The sequence below is a fragment of the Equus quagga genome, chromosome 20 (genome assembly GCF_021613505.1).
Source record: "Equus quagga isolate Etosha38 chromosome 20, UCLA_HA_Equagga_1.0, whole genome shotgun sequence".
NCBI classification, from domain to species: domain Eukaryota; kingdom Metazoa; phylum Chordata; class Mammalia; order Perissodactyla; family Equidae; genus Equus; species Equus quagga.
Genome location: NC_060286.1, coordinates 4,182,778 through 4,199,624, shown reverse-complemented (window position 1 = coordinate 4,199,624; position 16,847 = coordinate 4,182,778). Strand labels below are relative to the sequence as shown.

At 33.6% G+C, this 16,847-nt stretch overlaps 1 protein-coding gene across 1 annotated transcript in view; it reads left to right on the top strand.

The window, feature by feature from the left end:
• EXOC5 (exocyst complex component 5) overlaps positions 1 to 16,847 on the top strand; it is a 50,602-nt gene that overhangs the window by 21,514 nt on the left and 12,241 nt on the right. Inside the window, exons 5-12 of the mRNA XM_046647189.1 lie at positions 2,855 to 2,919; positions 4,951 to 4,979; positions 6,130 to 6,239; positions 7,518 to 7,562; positions 7,659 to 7,799; positions 8,817 to 8,899; positions 9,924 to 10,133; positions 11,875 to 12,022. Of these exons, the coding sequence (XP_046503145.1) occupies positions 2,855 to 2,919; positions 4,951 to 4,979; positions 6,130 to 6,239; positions 7,518 to 7,562; positions 7,659 to 7,799; positions 8,817 to 8,899; positions 9,924 to 10,133; positions 11,875 to 12,022 (831 nt within the window). The remainder of the gene's footprint in view (positions 1 to 2,854; positions 2,920 to 4,950; positions 4,980 to 6,129; positions 6,240 to 7,517; positions 7,563 to 7,658; positions 7,800 to 8,816; positions 8,900 to 9,923; positions 10,134 to 11,874; positions 12,023 to 16,847) is intronic.

Here is a 16,847-nt window from a genome sequence, read left to right as displayed (position 1 = left end):
CGAGGCTACTCTCCATGGAATATCTCAGTGGAATGTTAAAAGCTAAGTATTGTTGAAGTTCATTTTGAATTAAGCAACACGTTCTTTGTGAGTAGGAACTATATAGCTATAGAATTTATAATTTTTAGAGATCTTTGAAAAAATGGTTACATATGCATAGATAATTCCTCTAAAGAAAGACAGTATTTTAAAGAATGAGTTTCAGGAATTATATTTGTAGTATAAAGTAGAACTGATAAGATTAGCATCAAGAACATTATCATGCTTAAACGCTTGTAAAACACTGGCAATATCTAGCTTTCATACCTGTGATTTTTATGTATAACAGTGTGTATATATTACACAAAGCTTGAACACTGAACTGTTGTTCAGGACAATTATGGAGTGCTTTTCTGTTTCCTAAATATCAACATACATGTAATATATTATAAAAGAATATATAATATGAAAATGTTTTACGTATGGAAAAATTGTATACAATTCAAGTCTTATGCCTCGGATTACCTTGCATTATACCTGTTGGATTCTATATTTATGTTTATGCTCTCTTATAAGCAAAAGGCAGGTATTTTAGCTAATGTGATTTGGCCTGTTTATTTGAATACAGTTCAAGGCAGCCATTTAGAATCTAGAGAAAAATAAATATTTTTAAATTGACTGATTACACATATTTTTAACCTTATTTGTATGGTTTGTAATGTTTTGCATTATGAAATTGTATTCTTTATACTTTTTAAACATTTGAATTATCCTCAAGTAATTATGTAGTTTTTGGTGTTACTATTGTCTCTTAATTTTTGAGGTTTTAATTGAAAGAAAATAATCTTCATATTCTTGCTAGTTCATTCGCTTGGTCAGTCAGCTGTCTGTAATTTTTGAGGAGTAGGGGTAGACTAACAGTGTTTAAGCTATTTCCTCTTATTTTCTCTCCTTTGCTTCACTCTCTTCTGTATCCCATTTTCTTTCATCTTGTGTGTTTCCTTTTTCTTGTACTTTATTCCTTTCTTCCCCAGTTGTCTTGTTTTTCCTCTCATGTCTCCTGTAAGGTTTGGGTTACTGTTTGCTGATTGTGAAGCATTATTTTTGTCCTGGCACCATCACAGTTAACTACACTTAGCAACTCACATATGGCATTAGATTACTAATTATCAGATAAACTTCTGGCTCTCTCAATTTTTGCACTCTGTACCAGCCACCTTCCCAATGGAAAGAATAGGAAAATCACCCACACGGTTAGGGAGGTGTATGATTGTGGAAGGAATTAGAATAAGATAAGATATCAACAAATCTTATTCCTTTCCAGGGGTAAGATATCAACATGTGTTATTCCTTTTTCTTCTTGCTTCATAATCATTTTTGTTTTTTTAACCTTTACTTTTCAGAATCTTCTAATTTTCTTCCCTGGAAAAAACGTATTTTATATCCATATGATATATTCTCTCTTATCCCTGCCTTACCAAATCTGTTAGTTGTTTGTCTGCCTAGAATTGCAGCTTATTATTGTTCATGTAGGTAACGCCTGGTGATTCCGATTATCTTTAACACTGTTTGTTGGCGTGGGTGGTCTCTCACCTCACCCGTAATGTCAGTAACAGATGTAAGCAAATTATTAGGTTGTGATTTTGACAGCTTCCGTATTTATTGTAGCAGTATATTTTAACTGATGGGTGACCTTAAGAGCTACTTGTGCTTTAAGCAATTTTTACAAAATAATTACCTGTGGGAGTTCAATAAAATCAAGTATTATTTACTGCTGTACTTCTTACTATGCTAAGTGAAATCTGCACACAGCACATAATGAGGACTGCTGTATCTTAGAAGAACACCAACGAAATCCTGATGGAAATATAGAGCTGACTGTGTACCGGGCTGGTCCTTTTTGGAGGGGTATTGATGAGGAGAAAAAGATGGACGCTGCTAGGATGACTAAGTGGCGTGGTGAAAAATGCTACTGCAGTGATACCTGTGCCCATGTGCAGCAGGATAGAGTGAGTGAGCGGTAACTGAAACTGACAATGACATGCTGACTGGGAGAGGAGAGGGAACTGGAGCAGAAATGCTATATTCGCTATCATTTGGCAACAACAATATTGTTTGGACCTGCTGTTGTTATCCACAGTGAATGATCCTAAAATCAGTTCCTGAAGGTGTGCCAAAATAAAACTCAGTACTTATTTGAAATTTTTTAAAAAGTAAACTTTATATAACTCCCCTACACATTAGTGTAAGTAAGCACAGTCAAATATTTGCAGTTGAAGAATTTTAGACCCTCTTGCCTAAGTCCATTAGTTCTACAACATGACTAAGTACACACATTTCTGTGCCAGTTTTTATTCAGGAGACTTCATATTAAACTTTATCGTTGTTTTTAGAACATGTTTCATAAATTAGTGTTCATTAAATGACAAGCATTTTTGTTGTTTTATTCACTTAGCATAAAGTGGGATATGTGCAGCAGTATGATCTGAATTATTTTCGTAAATCTTATATATCCTTTTTGGTTTCATAAACTCAGGACAGACTTACACTTCTGCTTTCAGCAAGCAATGATTCGAATTTTTTCAGAGTAAATTTGAACTGTAAGTTTCATTGTGAAGGTGTTGTGGCATAAAATCTCAAGATTTCAGTATCAGAAAGATGAATGTTTCTGTTTTATTGACTTCTTATTGCTGATACCCTAGATGTACTCCTGTTGCTCACAACGTTCTATTTGTTGTGGATTTTTAAAGAAAATTGTTTGGGTAGGGGGTCTGTGTGCATACATCGGAGGGAATATTACTATTTTTAAACATAAATTATTTTTTGATATGCCTAAGGGGTTTTTTAATTACTGCTTTTATTTATTTTTTAATAGATAAAGGAGGCAGCAGACATCATTCAGAAGTTGCACCTAATCGCCCAGGAGTTACCTTTTGATAGGCAAGTTTATTTCTTAAGAGCTAATTTGGATATAGTGTAATTTATAGAATAAAATTGTATTTTCCCCTGTATGATCTTGCTCATTAATTCAACAAGAATTTATTGAGCACCTCCTTTGTACAAGGTACAGTATATAATAATTGATTGAAAATATATGGTCTTTTAATCTCTAAATTTAATGATATATGTTGAAATAATTTCAATCCTTTGTTTTTCTTCTGAAAAAAATTGGTGAAGGAGAATTTTGAAATTGACTGAAGTGAGATTTTTGAGTTTTCATTTTTTGGACTTTAATAACCAGGGTGGGAGGGGAGAGGGAAAGTTTAGACATGAGGCCATTCAGCTGCTTTTTCCTATCTCTAGATGAGAGTCCTTAAGCTTTTTGGAGTCTTGGATACCTTTGAAAAGCTGATGAAGCTATAAAGTTTCTTAAAAAAAAAATCTTATACACAATCTCTACAATTTCAGGCAGTTTTAGCCTCTTTAACCTGTCTACAGACTCCTCCCTAGGGACTTCTGGTTAGGAACCCCTCCTTTAAATGCACGGCTCTAGGGCCATTGCTAAGTCAGGTATTAATGGTTCCATCCTAAAAGAAACTTCACTGAGAAGGAAATTTTTTCATCATTTCCTAGTCCATGGAATGTCAGACTCTTTAATAAAATCTGGGTAGGAGTAGTTCCCCATGTAAATATCTGAAAGAAGTATGTCTTCCCATATAACAGACAAAGTATCTGTTATTCTTTTGGTAATGCTTGAAGATCCTCATGTACAGGTGGAATATAAATGTATTGCTATACTTAAAGCTTGACCATTAGGTCCCAAACATAGAGTGAGAGTGAATTTCCTACCCCTAAAATATACCTTATTTTGCTCTCAACTCCATATCGTCATAAAGGATTAGCAGTAATGATTATCATTAATAATCTCCTACTTGCCTAGTATTATATGATTTTTAAAGTCACCCACAAAAACCTGTCTTTGACTTTATCTCATTTCAGAGTTGGACCATTTACTTAAATGGGTAAAATGGGTGGCTCACAATAAGTGCATGATAATTGTTGGCTACATCTTCCACCCCCTTTCCATCCTATTGTCCCCTACGTGTGTATACTCATCTTCTCCCACTTCTTAATTACAAACTTCTCTGACAGTTTTCTTTTAGCCTCTCTACCAAGCCTTGGAATTGAATATAGATCCTAATCAGATTTAATTTTTTCACAAAGAACAATATGGTCTTACATGCACTCTGTTATCCACCATGACGTTGATAGATCAATTTTGTATAACTCTCTAGATTTTTATTACCTTCTTCATCTTGTCTTTGGCATCTCTTTTGCCAGCCACTCTCTTCTTCCTTCAAACTGATTACATATGGTCTCTCAACATTAGTTTTCCATGATGTACATTCCCCCTTGATAGTTAAAATTTGAAAAAATTCTAGTGTATGGTAGTGTGTGATATTTTAGTTTCTGGATTTGCAAAAATTCAATGATTACTCTGCCAGGCACCTTGCTGGGTCTTTTTTATGGCTTCTATTTTATTTTTCTAGTTTTAAAATAACTCATTTGTATATACTTATTTTATCGTTTTTCTTTTAAATAGCAATAATGGAACTTTATATGAAAAAATCCCAACAGAAGGGGGAAATAGACAAATATCAAGTGAATTTAAATTCCAGTGAATATGAGTAGGGACAGTAACTCAGTATTGGGGCTGGCTGGGTTGTTAATGTCTAATATAGAACTCCTCCCTCCTTAATAAGGGAATTGGTTGTCCAATGTGAGTCTCCTAGCTGAGAACTAGCTACCCTACCTGAATTGCCCAAATTCAGTTTTGTTACCTGGCGTGTTTCCTGTCAGTACTTGCTCCCCTCTGGCTTTGTCTTTTTTTCTTTCTTTTTTTATGATGACCTTTAGTACTCGGGGTTCACATAGAACCCCAAACCCAGTTTCTTCTTTTATTAACATCTTACATTACTTTGGTACATTTGTTATAGCTAATGAACCTCATAATTGGTTTTTATCTTTCAGATTTTCAGAAGTAAAATCCAAAATTGCAAGTAAGTGGGATTCTATTTATTTAACAGTTTTGCATAGGTAATAAAACTACTTGCGTAAAGGAAAACAATAGTAAAAGCAGAGATAGGGAATAATGTCATCCCCCACCCCATCCCTGAGTTTGATTCCTCTTCCTTGAAATAACCATTACTAGTTTCTTGAGTATTCTTCCAGAGCATTCTATGGACATACAAGCATAGAAGAACATAAATCGTGTATATATGTATAGAATTTAGTTCTATCCCCATTTATTTTAAAATAATTGGTAGCATACTATACAAATAGTTTTATACTTTGTGGTTTTAGTTTAACAATGTATCTTGGAGATTGTTTTGTATCTGTACATATATCTCTAAAGTAGGTTCTTTTTTTAAAAAGCTAAGGTCACATGAGCATTTCACTATGTATTTAATTCCTCACATGATCAGTTTGATTCTTGCCAATCTTTGGATTGGATTGTAGGCAGATCCTTCTAGGTTTCTGAAAAAGCCACTGTATTTGCAGGCTCCCATGGTTGCCTGAGTCCTGCTTTGGGGGGCCATTGCATAGAAGGTTTGAAGAACCATCTATTCCAAAAGTGTTAGAATAAAGATGACATAGATAGTTGGACTTCCTGGAAATGTTTTTCATCACTATAGATTACTCCAAAGTTCAGGTATTCATTCAGAACCATAATAGCCTCAAGAACGTAGTGAGTCAAATACCACAGATTGTTTAAAGGTGGAATTTGATGTTGAATCCACCATTGTTCATGGTGAAGGCATCTGAATTCAAGTAGAGTTCTGTAGTCCTCCTCACCCTTTTCTCAGCTTCAAGATTTTTCCTCTCTCTTGCTATCAGAAATGACATTGAGAAGGTTTTTCCCAGTCAGCTACTTTTTTAAGAAACAATGGTAAATGGCAGTCAGACTATGAGAGCTCATCTGTTTTACCAGTTGGGAAGATTTTTTTTGTCTTGAAAATAGAGATTTATATACCACAGTATATTGTAGGGGCTAAACTCACTGCCTGTAATCTCATATTGTTTTTTTAATTCTCTCAAAAGAAGGCTAGATCCGTAATCATTATATCTGTAAATAATTCATATACTTGTAGATAACTCGGATACTTTGTCTGTCTCATTGTAGCTGAATGACTGTCTTTTTATTTATAGGTAAATACCATGATTTAGAATGCCAACTGATTCAAGAGTTTACCAGTGCTCAAAGAAGAGGTGAAATCTCCAGAATGAGAGAAGTAGCAGCAGTTTTACTTCATTTTAAGGTAAATAGTGAAAATTAAAAATGAAGATTAGTCTTCAAGACTGTGGAGATTATATAAATTCTATATATTATAATCTCTGATTTTCCCCTATAGTTGTATGATTATATCACAGTGATAATTTTCCTTGTTTTGAATAATTTGAATGTATATTTCACATCTCTTTCCATAACTGATATTAAATTTTAGATGTTTTAATATTATTTAAATCAGTATTTTATATTCAATAATATTAATATCTTTATCGATGAATTTATACAGTTTGACATAGAAAATCATATTGTCTGTCTTCTTGGGTTAGTTATTTTTTTTTTAGTCAAATATGTTATGAAATAGGTCAAAAGCAAGAAGACTTGACCTTATCTATTAGAATATAGTAACCAGAGAGTAGATGGAATATGACTAGTAATCCAGAGGCTCTCAGATGGTAATACAAAGGAATACTGTATTATGGAAGTGTCTTCCTGGAATTTGAATTAGGGAGAGAATCCCTGTATTGCAGTGTATTTCTGCAAACGAAGTACTTGAAAAAACATAGTGCTTACTTCAGTCTTTCTTTATATTTGTATCAGATTAGGAAAATATAAGCCATTTGTTGAACTTTTCATTTAAATAACATATCTGAATCTGAATGAGTTTTGAGAATGACTGAAGACAATAGTGTACTTTGTGTTGCTTACCTTACTTGTTTTGAAGTATGATTTGTTAATAGGGGAAAAAAATCTCATTGTAGTGGGCTTATGACAGATTATTTTGTTTAAACACATTCTATTAAAATGGATTCAGTTTTAGAAGTAAATTTCCAGAGTGCCGGTTAAATGCAGCTCTGTGTAGATTCTTGCAAGGGAAGGCAAGTGCTTTGAATGGGAGAGAGAAAAGAGAAATATATATACATAAAACTTTTTCTCAAGACCTTGAATCTGTGTATATGTGTGTGTGTGTGTGAAATGTATGTGCATATTTTAGAGTTGAAGGAGGTGGCTAGGTGATCATGGGGCAAAATGGCTGTGAAGAACTCAGTTATGCTTTAGTTTTTTTCTGTCAGTCTCAAGTCCTGCCAGGATATGAATTAGCTGATCAATTTGATAGAAATGTACTGGGAGAAGATAGTAGGTTATTGGTTTTCTACGGTTAATTTTATTTAAGTTCAACAACTCTTACTGTTGGCCATTCATTGGGATATAGACATAGCTTTATTATATGTAATATTTCTTTTATTGAGATTATGAGTATTATCATAATTGAACCAAACAGTGATATGTATTTCTTTCTTCTTCATAGGGTTATTCCCATTGTGTTGATGTTTATATAAAGCAGTGCCAGGAGGTAACATAACAGAACACTTTATTGATTTATTTTATTTTATGCTAATTTGTGTTAAAAACCATTTAAAATGTTGTGTAAAATGCCTCTGCTCTTTAGGGTGCTTACTTGAGAAGTGATATTTTTGAAGATGCAGCAATACTGTGTCAACGGGTGAACAAACAAGTTGGAGATATCTTCAGTAATCCAGAAACAGTCCTGGCTAAACTTATTCAAAATGTATTTGAAATCAAACTACAGGTAATTTTAAACAATGACTAAGTAGTTCTTAAGGCAATATGTGATTTTTTCCACTATGTTTTAAAAGTTTTTTAAAATTTGGTTTGCTTATGTAATGCCCTTAGGAACAGTAATCTACTTATTCAGTGAAGGGAAAGGAATGACAGTGTCATGCTTTTTGAAAAATGTTTCTTGCTCATCCAGAAAAAAGGTGCTAATCACTAAGTCTCATCAGAGCACTTGTTTGAAATTTGTTGTAGCAGCAGCAGCAGTAACAGGTTGTAGTAGGGTAGCCTCAGGTTGTATTTATTCTGGGTCCTCACCTTGACTAATAGATGGCATTTGTGAAATTGGACAAGAATTACAAGTGCAGTCTTTAGAATTTTTTATAATATGATACTAACATGAAAAGAAGAAATACAGGAATTTAACTTACAGCCTTGGCTCCCATAGAAGTATACCTTATGGCAACATTTCCTAAACTATGTGTAGCCCTGGATTAAGCAACATTAAATAAGTTTTTAAAACATGATTTAGGGCTTGTAATAGCCTTTAAAGGTACTAATATGTATTGTGATTCTCTAGAACTGGGGGTATAATGTACAGTACTCTAAAACTGGGAAGTTTTAGAGTAATACCTGTTAATGTCTTGGGACACTTGTGTTACCAGACCACAGTTTGAGAAAACCTGCTTTAAGGAATTGACTCTATTGGTTAGCCTCAGCTTTTGTTTTTTGATTTTTTTTTAAATGTATTTCATGAGGGATGAAAGGCCAATTTCAAGAGAAAAGATATTTTCAAATTCTTAATACTTATTCCCAAAACTGATAGAGATGTACAAGTAAATAGGAGAAGCGATAAAAACTAAAAACCTATTTTCTTGTTTTTTTATATTGGTCTATTTTCTGTGCATTGCCTTTCCCATTGGATGTTAAGTCAGAACAGTTCAAGAATGTGCAGAAATTTTAGAGAAAAAAAATCTTGACGATATAATTTAGTATTTACTTAATTGACAAAATGTTGACTTTTCTTTTTTAGAGTTTTGTGAAAGACCAGTTAGAAGAATGTAGGAAGTTCGATGCAGAGCAGTATCTCAAAAATCTCTATGATTTATATACAAGGTATATTTTTAATTATTAGAAAATAATAACATCTCATATTTCTTTTTTTAATGTAAAATGGGGAAATATTCAGGTGTTTTTGAGTAACAGTTTGTCAGATAACAATATACCCTTTACCATTAAATGCTTGGCTCTCTAGAGTAGTAGTGTACAAGAGCAGCATTCTTAGTACACCAAGTTAAGGAATTGGACATTACGCTTTATATTAATGTAAATTAAGGAAACATAAAACTTTGTTTACCTTGATTAAACTAAGACTGGAGAATTTTGTTTCTGATTTTAATTGTAAGCTAGTTCACTATTCTTTAGTTTTTTTCCTCTAAGAACTAGTATAACTGCACTTACTTTCAGTTAAAACTTTAGAAATTGAAAAAGGAAGTGACAAATTCTTAACAAATGACAATTTCAGCCTTAAGTCTGTTTTGAGAATTTATCTTGTGCTTTTGTAAATGACATCGTCACATTTAGAAATATTATATCAGAAGCTTCATATGGAGTTTTTTTCCCAACCCTATTGCTATTCCTTAGTGTTATTTTGGGAGGAGGGTTTTCAAAAGCAATCATAGTCAGAAAGTCCATCTCAACAACACTGTTGTGAGCCTATCTTTAACAATGGGGAAAAGAAAATTAGAGGAAAGTCCACATGGACAAACACAGAAGAGAATGAACGGATCTCTCAGTATTCTGACTTGAGTACCTTGCCATCAATGGCATTAGAGCATGCTTGAAGCCTTTCCGCCACTGTTGCCATTTCTAGACTGGTTGGTTGCCTCGGTTTCCTCTCCTAAGTCATCCCTAGGAGTTGATGGCAGTTTTGAAAACTGTGCTATTGTTTGTAATATCCATTCTACTTCATATATAACCCTAAACAGCTGCTCTCTGCATCCTAAGTACCTCCCCAAGGTTAAGAAATGGTGCTTTAACATAAGTTATTAAAGTCACAGTGTAAAAATATGTACTCCTTAGTATTGTTACTATGCCTAAAATATACATTAATCTTTTTTTCCCCCCTTTCCATGAAAAGAACCACAAATCTTTCCAGCAAGTTGATGGAGTTTAACTTAGGTACTGATAAACAGACTTTCTTGTCTAAGCTTATCAAATCCATTTTCATTTCCTATTTGGAGAACTATATTGAGGTGGAGACTGGCTATTTGAAAAGCAGAAGTGCTATGATCCTGCAGCGCTATTATGATTCAAAAAACCATCAAAAGAGATCGATTGGCACAGGAGGGTGAGTGTTTTTGTTAAATGTTGTAGTTAAAACTAAGGATATTAAGATCTTTATTATATTTGGACAAACTGGTCAAATATTGACAGTCATTGGAATTTTTTATAAAGAACTCTTTTAGTCCAGTTTACACCATTGATCAATTCCTTGAACCATATGTTGAAATGACCTAACATAGCATGATTAAAAATGTAAAGCAGAATACAAGTACTGTAAAGAATTCTGCAGTTTTTTAATCAGACTGAGTATATTATTCTAGGCTATTGACTAAGAAGCACGTCATTTTTTGTTGTTGTTGCAGATGTGATAAAAACAGTAAATAGTTCACAATTTAGGTACCCTGAGCTTTTCAATGGTTTGGGCAGAAAATTATTTAATTAATACCTTAAAACCTGCAGTTACTCACATACTAGAAGAAAATGACTTGCTGTAAGAATTGGCGGCACCTCAGTTATCCAGATCTCAACCATCTGGAACCCAGTTGATTCTAGGGTGAAGCAGAATGACTTCTGTGGAATCATGCAGTCAGAGTCCAGAGTCTACATACATACACACTCAAATCAGTTTCTTGTTTTTCAGTTTGTCGTATATTAAATAATGACTAGGAAGAGGTTAGAATTAGGAAGAAAAGGTGACATCTGAAAGGCAGTAGCAAGTAAAGGAAGAAAAAACTAAAGAATTAAAAAATTAAAATTAGAATTAGAATTTTAAAAAAAATTAGTTCGGGGCTGGCCCCATGGCCGAGTGGTTGAGTTCGCGTGCTCCACTGCAGGCGGCCCAGTGTTTCGTTGGTTCGAATCCTGGGCGCGGACATGGCACTGCTCATCAAACCACGCTGAGGCAGCGTCCCACATGCCACAACTAGAAGGACCCACAACGAAGAATATACAACTGTGTACCGGAGGGCTTTGGGGAGAAAAAGGAAAAAATAAAATCTTTAAAAGAAAAAAATTAGTTCACAGTATTCTGGGCCTATGTATTCTGGGAGCAAAAAAAAAATCTAACCTTCTAAAGGTACCATATAGTAAATGTTCAAAGTGACCCCCCAGTCTTTAAGAAAAGCTAAATTGTATTTACTATATCTTGTTTAGTAATAATGATGACGTGCAATATGTTTAAATGGTTAAATATATTTAAAAAGCATTGAAATTTTAAAGTTTATTTTAAGCAGAACAATTTAGTTATCTGGAATATTAATTCATTTGGAATAGCCAACTTCTTAAGGAAACCAAACAAGGAGTTTTGGGCTGTTGAGTCAGAAATTTAGATCTGAAAGAGATCATAACTCCAGATCTACTAATTTTTCAGATGAAAGTCTTCTGGTTGGAGATTAAGGCTTGCTTCAGTTTACAAAACTAATTATTAGAATTACAACTTTTTTTTTTTTTTTTTTTTAAAGATTTTATTTTTTCCTTTTTCTCCTCAAAGCACCCCCGGTACATAGTTGTATATTCTTCGTTGTGGGTCCTTCTAGTTGTGGTATGTGGGACGCCGCCTCAGCGTGGTTTGATGAGCAGTGTCATGTCCGCGCCCAGGATTCGAACCAACGAAACACTGGGCCGCCTGCAGCGGAGCGCGTGAACTTAACCACTTGGCCACGGGGCCAGCCCCTAGAATTACAACTTTTGAGTCTTCTGGCTTTGGTCCATTTTTTGTTGATGTATACTAAATTTGAGAGTACTTGAAATTGAAATCTGTGTATAATAAAGTGGGTTTTTTTTCATTTGTCGATATGATACACTAGTATTCAAGATTTGAAAGAGAGAATTAGACAACGTACCAACTTACCACTGGGGCCAAGTATCGATACTCATGGGGAAACTTTCCTATCCCAAGAAGTGGTGGTTAATCTTTTACAAGAAACGAAACAAGCCTTTGAAAGATGTCATAGGGTAAGAGTAATTGTAAATTTATTTTATGTGTATATACTTGTGTATTTTAATTCTTGCTTTATTTGTACTAAGATAGAAATCTGCTCTCTGGTTAGGAACAACTTTTTTGTAATAAAAAAGATAGGATTTTTGTTTTGGGAAACGGAATTATTTTAAAATTATTTACAAGTATATTTTAATATAATTTTAAAGTTCAGCATACCAAATTTTTCTTTTATAGGATATTAAGTCAAGATAGAAAAGGGAGGGTTAAACCTATCTCATAAAGAGCATTAGGGAGAGAAGGATGTTTTGAGAACAGACGTGCCAGAGAAAAAGAATGAAAGGTTGACTCCATTAAAATTTAGAATTTCTGTCCAACAAACACACTTTAACAAAGTAAACAAATAAGTCACAGGCTGTGAGAAGGTATTTGTAACCAATATTACTAGCAGGTTATATAAAACAAATGATAATGGCTGATAATTATAGAGCACATACTATGTTCTAGACACTCTTCTGAGCACTTTAGGTATATTTTAACTCATTTAATTATCCTAACAATCCTGTGAAGTTGTTATTTCTGTTTTACAGGTAAAGAAACTGAGATACATACTTCTTAAGTAGTGGAATTGAGAGTTGAAGCAGTCTTAATTTTTTATTTGTATTGTTGTATATGGTCTATATATTTATATTGATGGACAGAAAATCAATATGAATTATAAATATAAATCAATAGACAAATCAAAGGCTACACAAAAGCAAATATGGAAAATGTAAATTACCAATAAGATATTCAATCTCACTAATAGGGAAATGAAACTTAATTAGGGAAAATACTATCTCATTCTCATTAGATTGGCAAAAATTAAGAAATCTGATGATACCAAGTGTTGGTAAGGATGTGAAGCAATAGAAATTCTCAGATACTGCCAGTGGAATTAAAAATTGGTGTAGTTCCTTTGGAGAGTAATTTGGCAATTCCTTAGAGAAACTCAGTAGGAGCACTTGACATGTCTAACATCATAGCAGCATTGTCACGGTGAAAAATTACAAACAAGTTAAATGTACCTCAGGAAGAGAATTGATAAACTAACCTTGTTCGTACACTAGGAAGCTATACAGCCATTTAAATGACTAAGCTAAGTTACATATATCAACGTGAGTGAGTCTCAGAAATACAATGTTGAGTGAAAAGAGCGAGATAGGAAAAAATATATTCAGTATAATTCTACTATATAAAGTTCTAAAAAAATAAAACAGTGTATTTTTTAGGGATGTGCACAAGCACAGCATGATAAATTCAGAGTAATGACTGCCTTGAGGGAGGAGTACCCAGGGGACTTTACCCATATTTATAATATTGGACTCCTACTCCCCCCAAAAAAGAAAAAACTGAAGTACATTTGGAAAAATGTTAAGATATGACACATCTGGGTGGGCGATGGATATACTTTGTATGGTCATTTCTCTGCTTTTCTGTATGCTGGAAATATGTTAAAATATTTTTAAAGCCTCAAATCATCAAACATGAAGTTATCAAAATTTATCTTTTGAATCATAGCAACTAGCTCTAAATCATGACCTTCTGTCTGGAAAGTCGCAAAATTGAAATTCAGTTCAATTCACTGTGATCTAATTCAATAATCATTATCATGTATTTGCTTTGTACCAGCTGCCATGTTAGGCATTGAGGATATAAATATTAAGGCGTATACATTACTTTTGAAGAGTGTGGAGAAAGGAGGTAGACGTATAAAGAATTAGTGCAATGGAGGTATACACTGCTGGGACCAAAGAGGAAGCAACCAGCTGTGCCTGGTTAAGGCATTGGGGGAACAGAATTTATCAGGAAAGGTTTCAAAAAGAAGACATTTGAGGCAAGGATCTCGAAAGCTTAACAGGATATCTTCAAGATGATGATTCTGGCAGGCTGTTTCAGGCAGAGAGAATAGTACATGTACAAAGACATATACAGAGATCAATCACGCAGCATGAAATGCTTGAAATAAAAATGTACATGGGGAGAGTAATCAAAGGGGAGGTTAAAAAGCTAGACAAAAACTCTTTATTTAGTCTCATAAATTTCCCTCTAAGTTACTGCTTTAGCTGCCTACCACAAATTTTGTACCATGCTGAGAAATTTGGACTTGACCTCGTAGATGATGATGGAAGCTTTAAAAGATATTTAAAAAGGACAGTGTAATGAGCAGGTTGATTTTTTTCCTTTTTTAAAAAGTAACTTAGAAATATAATTGGCATTCAGTAAACTGCATATATAGTAAACTGCACAATTTGATAACTTTTATAAATTGTGTACATTTGTGAATTGTACCTTCAAGAAGTTGATTCATTTTCTAGAATTTTTTATAAATGGGATTATAGTATATTATAGTATGTGCATGTGTTTCTGGCTTCTTTGACTCAGCATAATTATTTTGAGATTCATCCATGTTATTGTGTGTATTAATTGGTATGTATCATTTTACTACTGAGTAGTATTTCATTGCATGAACATACCGCAATTTATCCATTTATCTATTGATGGACGTTTAGATTGGTTCCGGTGTTTGACTATTATGAACGAAGCTGCTGTGAACGTTCATGTATATGTCTTATGCAGATAAATGCTTTCATTTCTCTTGAGTATATAAGTATATAAATTATGACAGAGTCATAATGGTATTTCTAAGAAACTACCAAACTGTTTTCGAAAGTTATTGTTTCGTTTAACATTCCCACCAACTGTGTGAGAGTTCCATTTCCTCCATCTGCTGTTGAACATTTGATAGGATCAATCTTTTTAATTTTAGACAATCTAATAGGGTGTGTAGTGATACTTCATTATGGTTTTAGTTTGCATTTTCCTAATCACTAAGGATGTCGAGCATCTTTTCATGTGTTTATTTGCCATCCATATATGTTCTTTGGTGTATTTTTTGTGTATTGTGTGTAATTTTAAAATTAGGTTGTCTATTTTCTTATTTTTTGAAAATTCTGTACAGTCATGTGTCACTGGATGATGAGGATACTGAGAAATAAGTCAGTAGGTGGTTTTGTTGTGCGAACATCATAGAGCGTACTTACACAAACTTACATGGTATAGCTTACTACACACCTAGGCTATGTGATACTAATCTTATAGGGCCACCATTGTATGTGTGATCTATTGATGACTGAAATGTTAAACAGGCACATGACTGTATTCTAGTTAAAATTCATTTATCAGATATTTATATCTACAAATGTGATTTGCAGATGTCTTCTTTCAGCCTCTGGCTTGTCTTTTTAATCTCTTAACAGCATTTGAAGGAATAGAACTTGATTTTAATGAAATCCAATTTAACACTTTTCTGTTATGGGTAATGTTTTTGCTATCGTATATAAGAAATCTGTGTCTAACTCAAGATCACAAGAGATTTTCTAGTCTTGAATCAGGTAGTGTAAGTCCTCTGACATTTCCATAAACAGCATTTTGCATTTTTGTCTAAGTCTTAATGATGTTTGCTGGTTTCTGGGGAAAAAGTTTGGGATTTTATTGGGATTGCATTGAATCTATAGTTTTGTTGAGAATTGACATCTTAACAATATTGAATTTTCAGTCTATGAATACAGTATATCTCTCCATTTATTTAGATCTGTAATTTTTCTCAGCAGTTTTGTAATTTTTAGCATACAGGATTTATCCCTGAGTATTTAATATTTTTGTGCTATTTTAATATAATGTAAATGGTATTTTTTAATTTATGTTTTTGATACTTTCTTGTTAGTATATAGAAACAGTTGATTTTTATGTGTTGCTTTCGTACCTACAACCTAGCTAAACTCACTTATTAGTGCTAATAACTTTTTTAATAGGTTTCATAGGATTTTCTGTATAGACTATCATGTTGTCTGCCAATAAAGATTCCTTTCCAATATAGGTTCCTGTTATTTTGTTCTCTTGCCTTATTGCATTGATCAGAACCTCCAGCACAAAGTTGTGTAGAACTGGTGAGAGCAGACATCTTGCATTATTCTTGATCTTAAGAATGAGGTATTCAATCTTTCACTATTACGAATGATTCTAACTGTAGGTCTTTTCATAGATGCTCTTTATTGGAGTAAGAAAATTCGTTTATTCCTAGTTTTCTGAGTGTTTTATTGATTTCCCCAAAGAATAAGCTTTTGGTATCATTGATTTTTCTCTGTTTTTCTGTTTTGTGTTTCATCAGTTTACACTCTTTATTGCTTCTTTTCTTCTGCTTACTTGGGTTTCATTTGCCCTTCTTTTTCTAGTTTTTTACAATGGAAGCTGAGGTCATTGATTTGAGACCTTTCTTTTTTAATGTAAGCTTTTTTGTTGTTGTTGCTGTTGCTGAGGAAGATTCGCCCTGAGCTAACATCTGTTGCCAGTCTTCCTCTTTTTCCTTGAGGAAGATTCACCCTGAGCTAACAGCTATGCCAGTCTTCCTCTATTTGGTATGTGGGTCACTGCCACAGCATGGCTGCCAGTGAGTGGTGTAGGTCTGTGCCTGGGAACCAAACCCCGGCCACCGAAATGTAGTTCACCAAACTTAATCACTAGGCCACAGAGCCAGCCCCTCTAATATAGGCATTTAGTCTTATAAATTTCCCTCTAAGGTACTGCTTTAGCTACCTACCACAAATTTTGGTATGTTGTGTCTATTTTCATTCAGTTCAAAATATTTTAAAATTTCCCTTGGCCCAAGACTGATTCAGAACTGTGTTACTTCGTTTCCAAATATTGGGGGATTTTTTAGATATCTTTCTGTTATTGATTACAGTTTGATTCTGTTGTGGTTAGAGAACATACTTTGTATAATGTAAATCCACTTTAAATTTA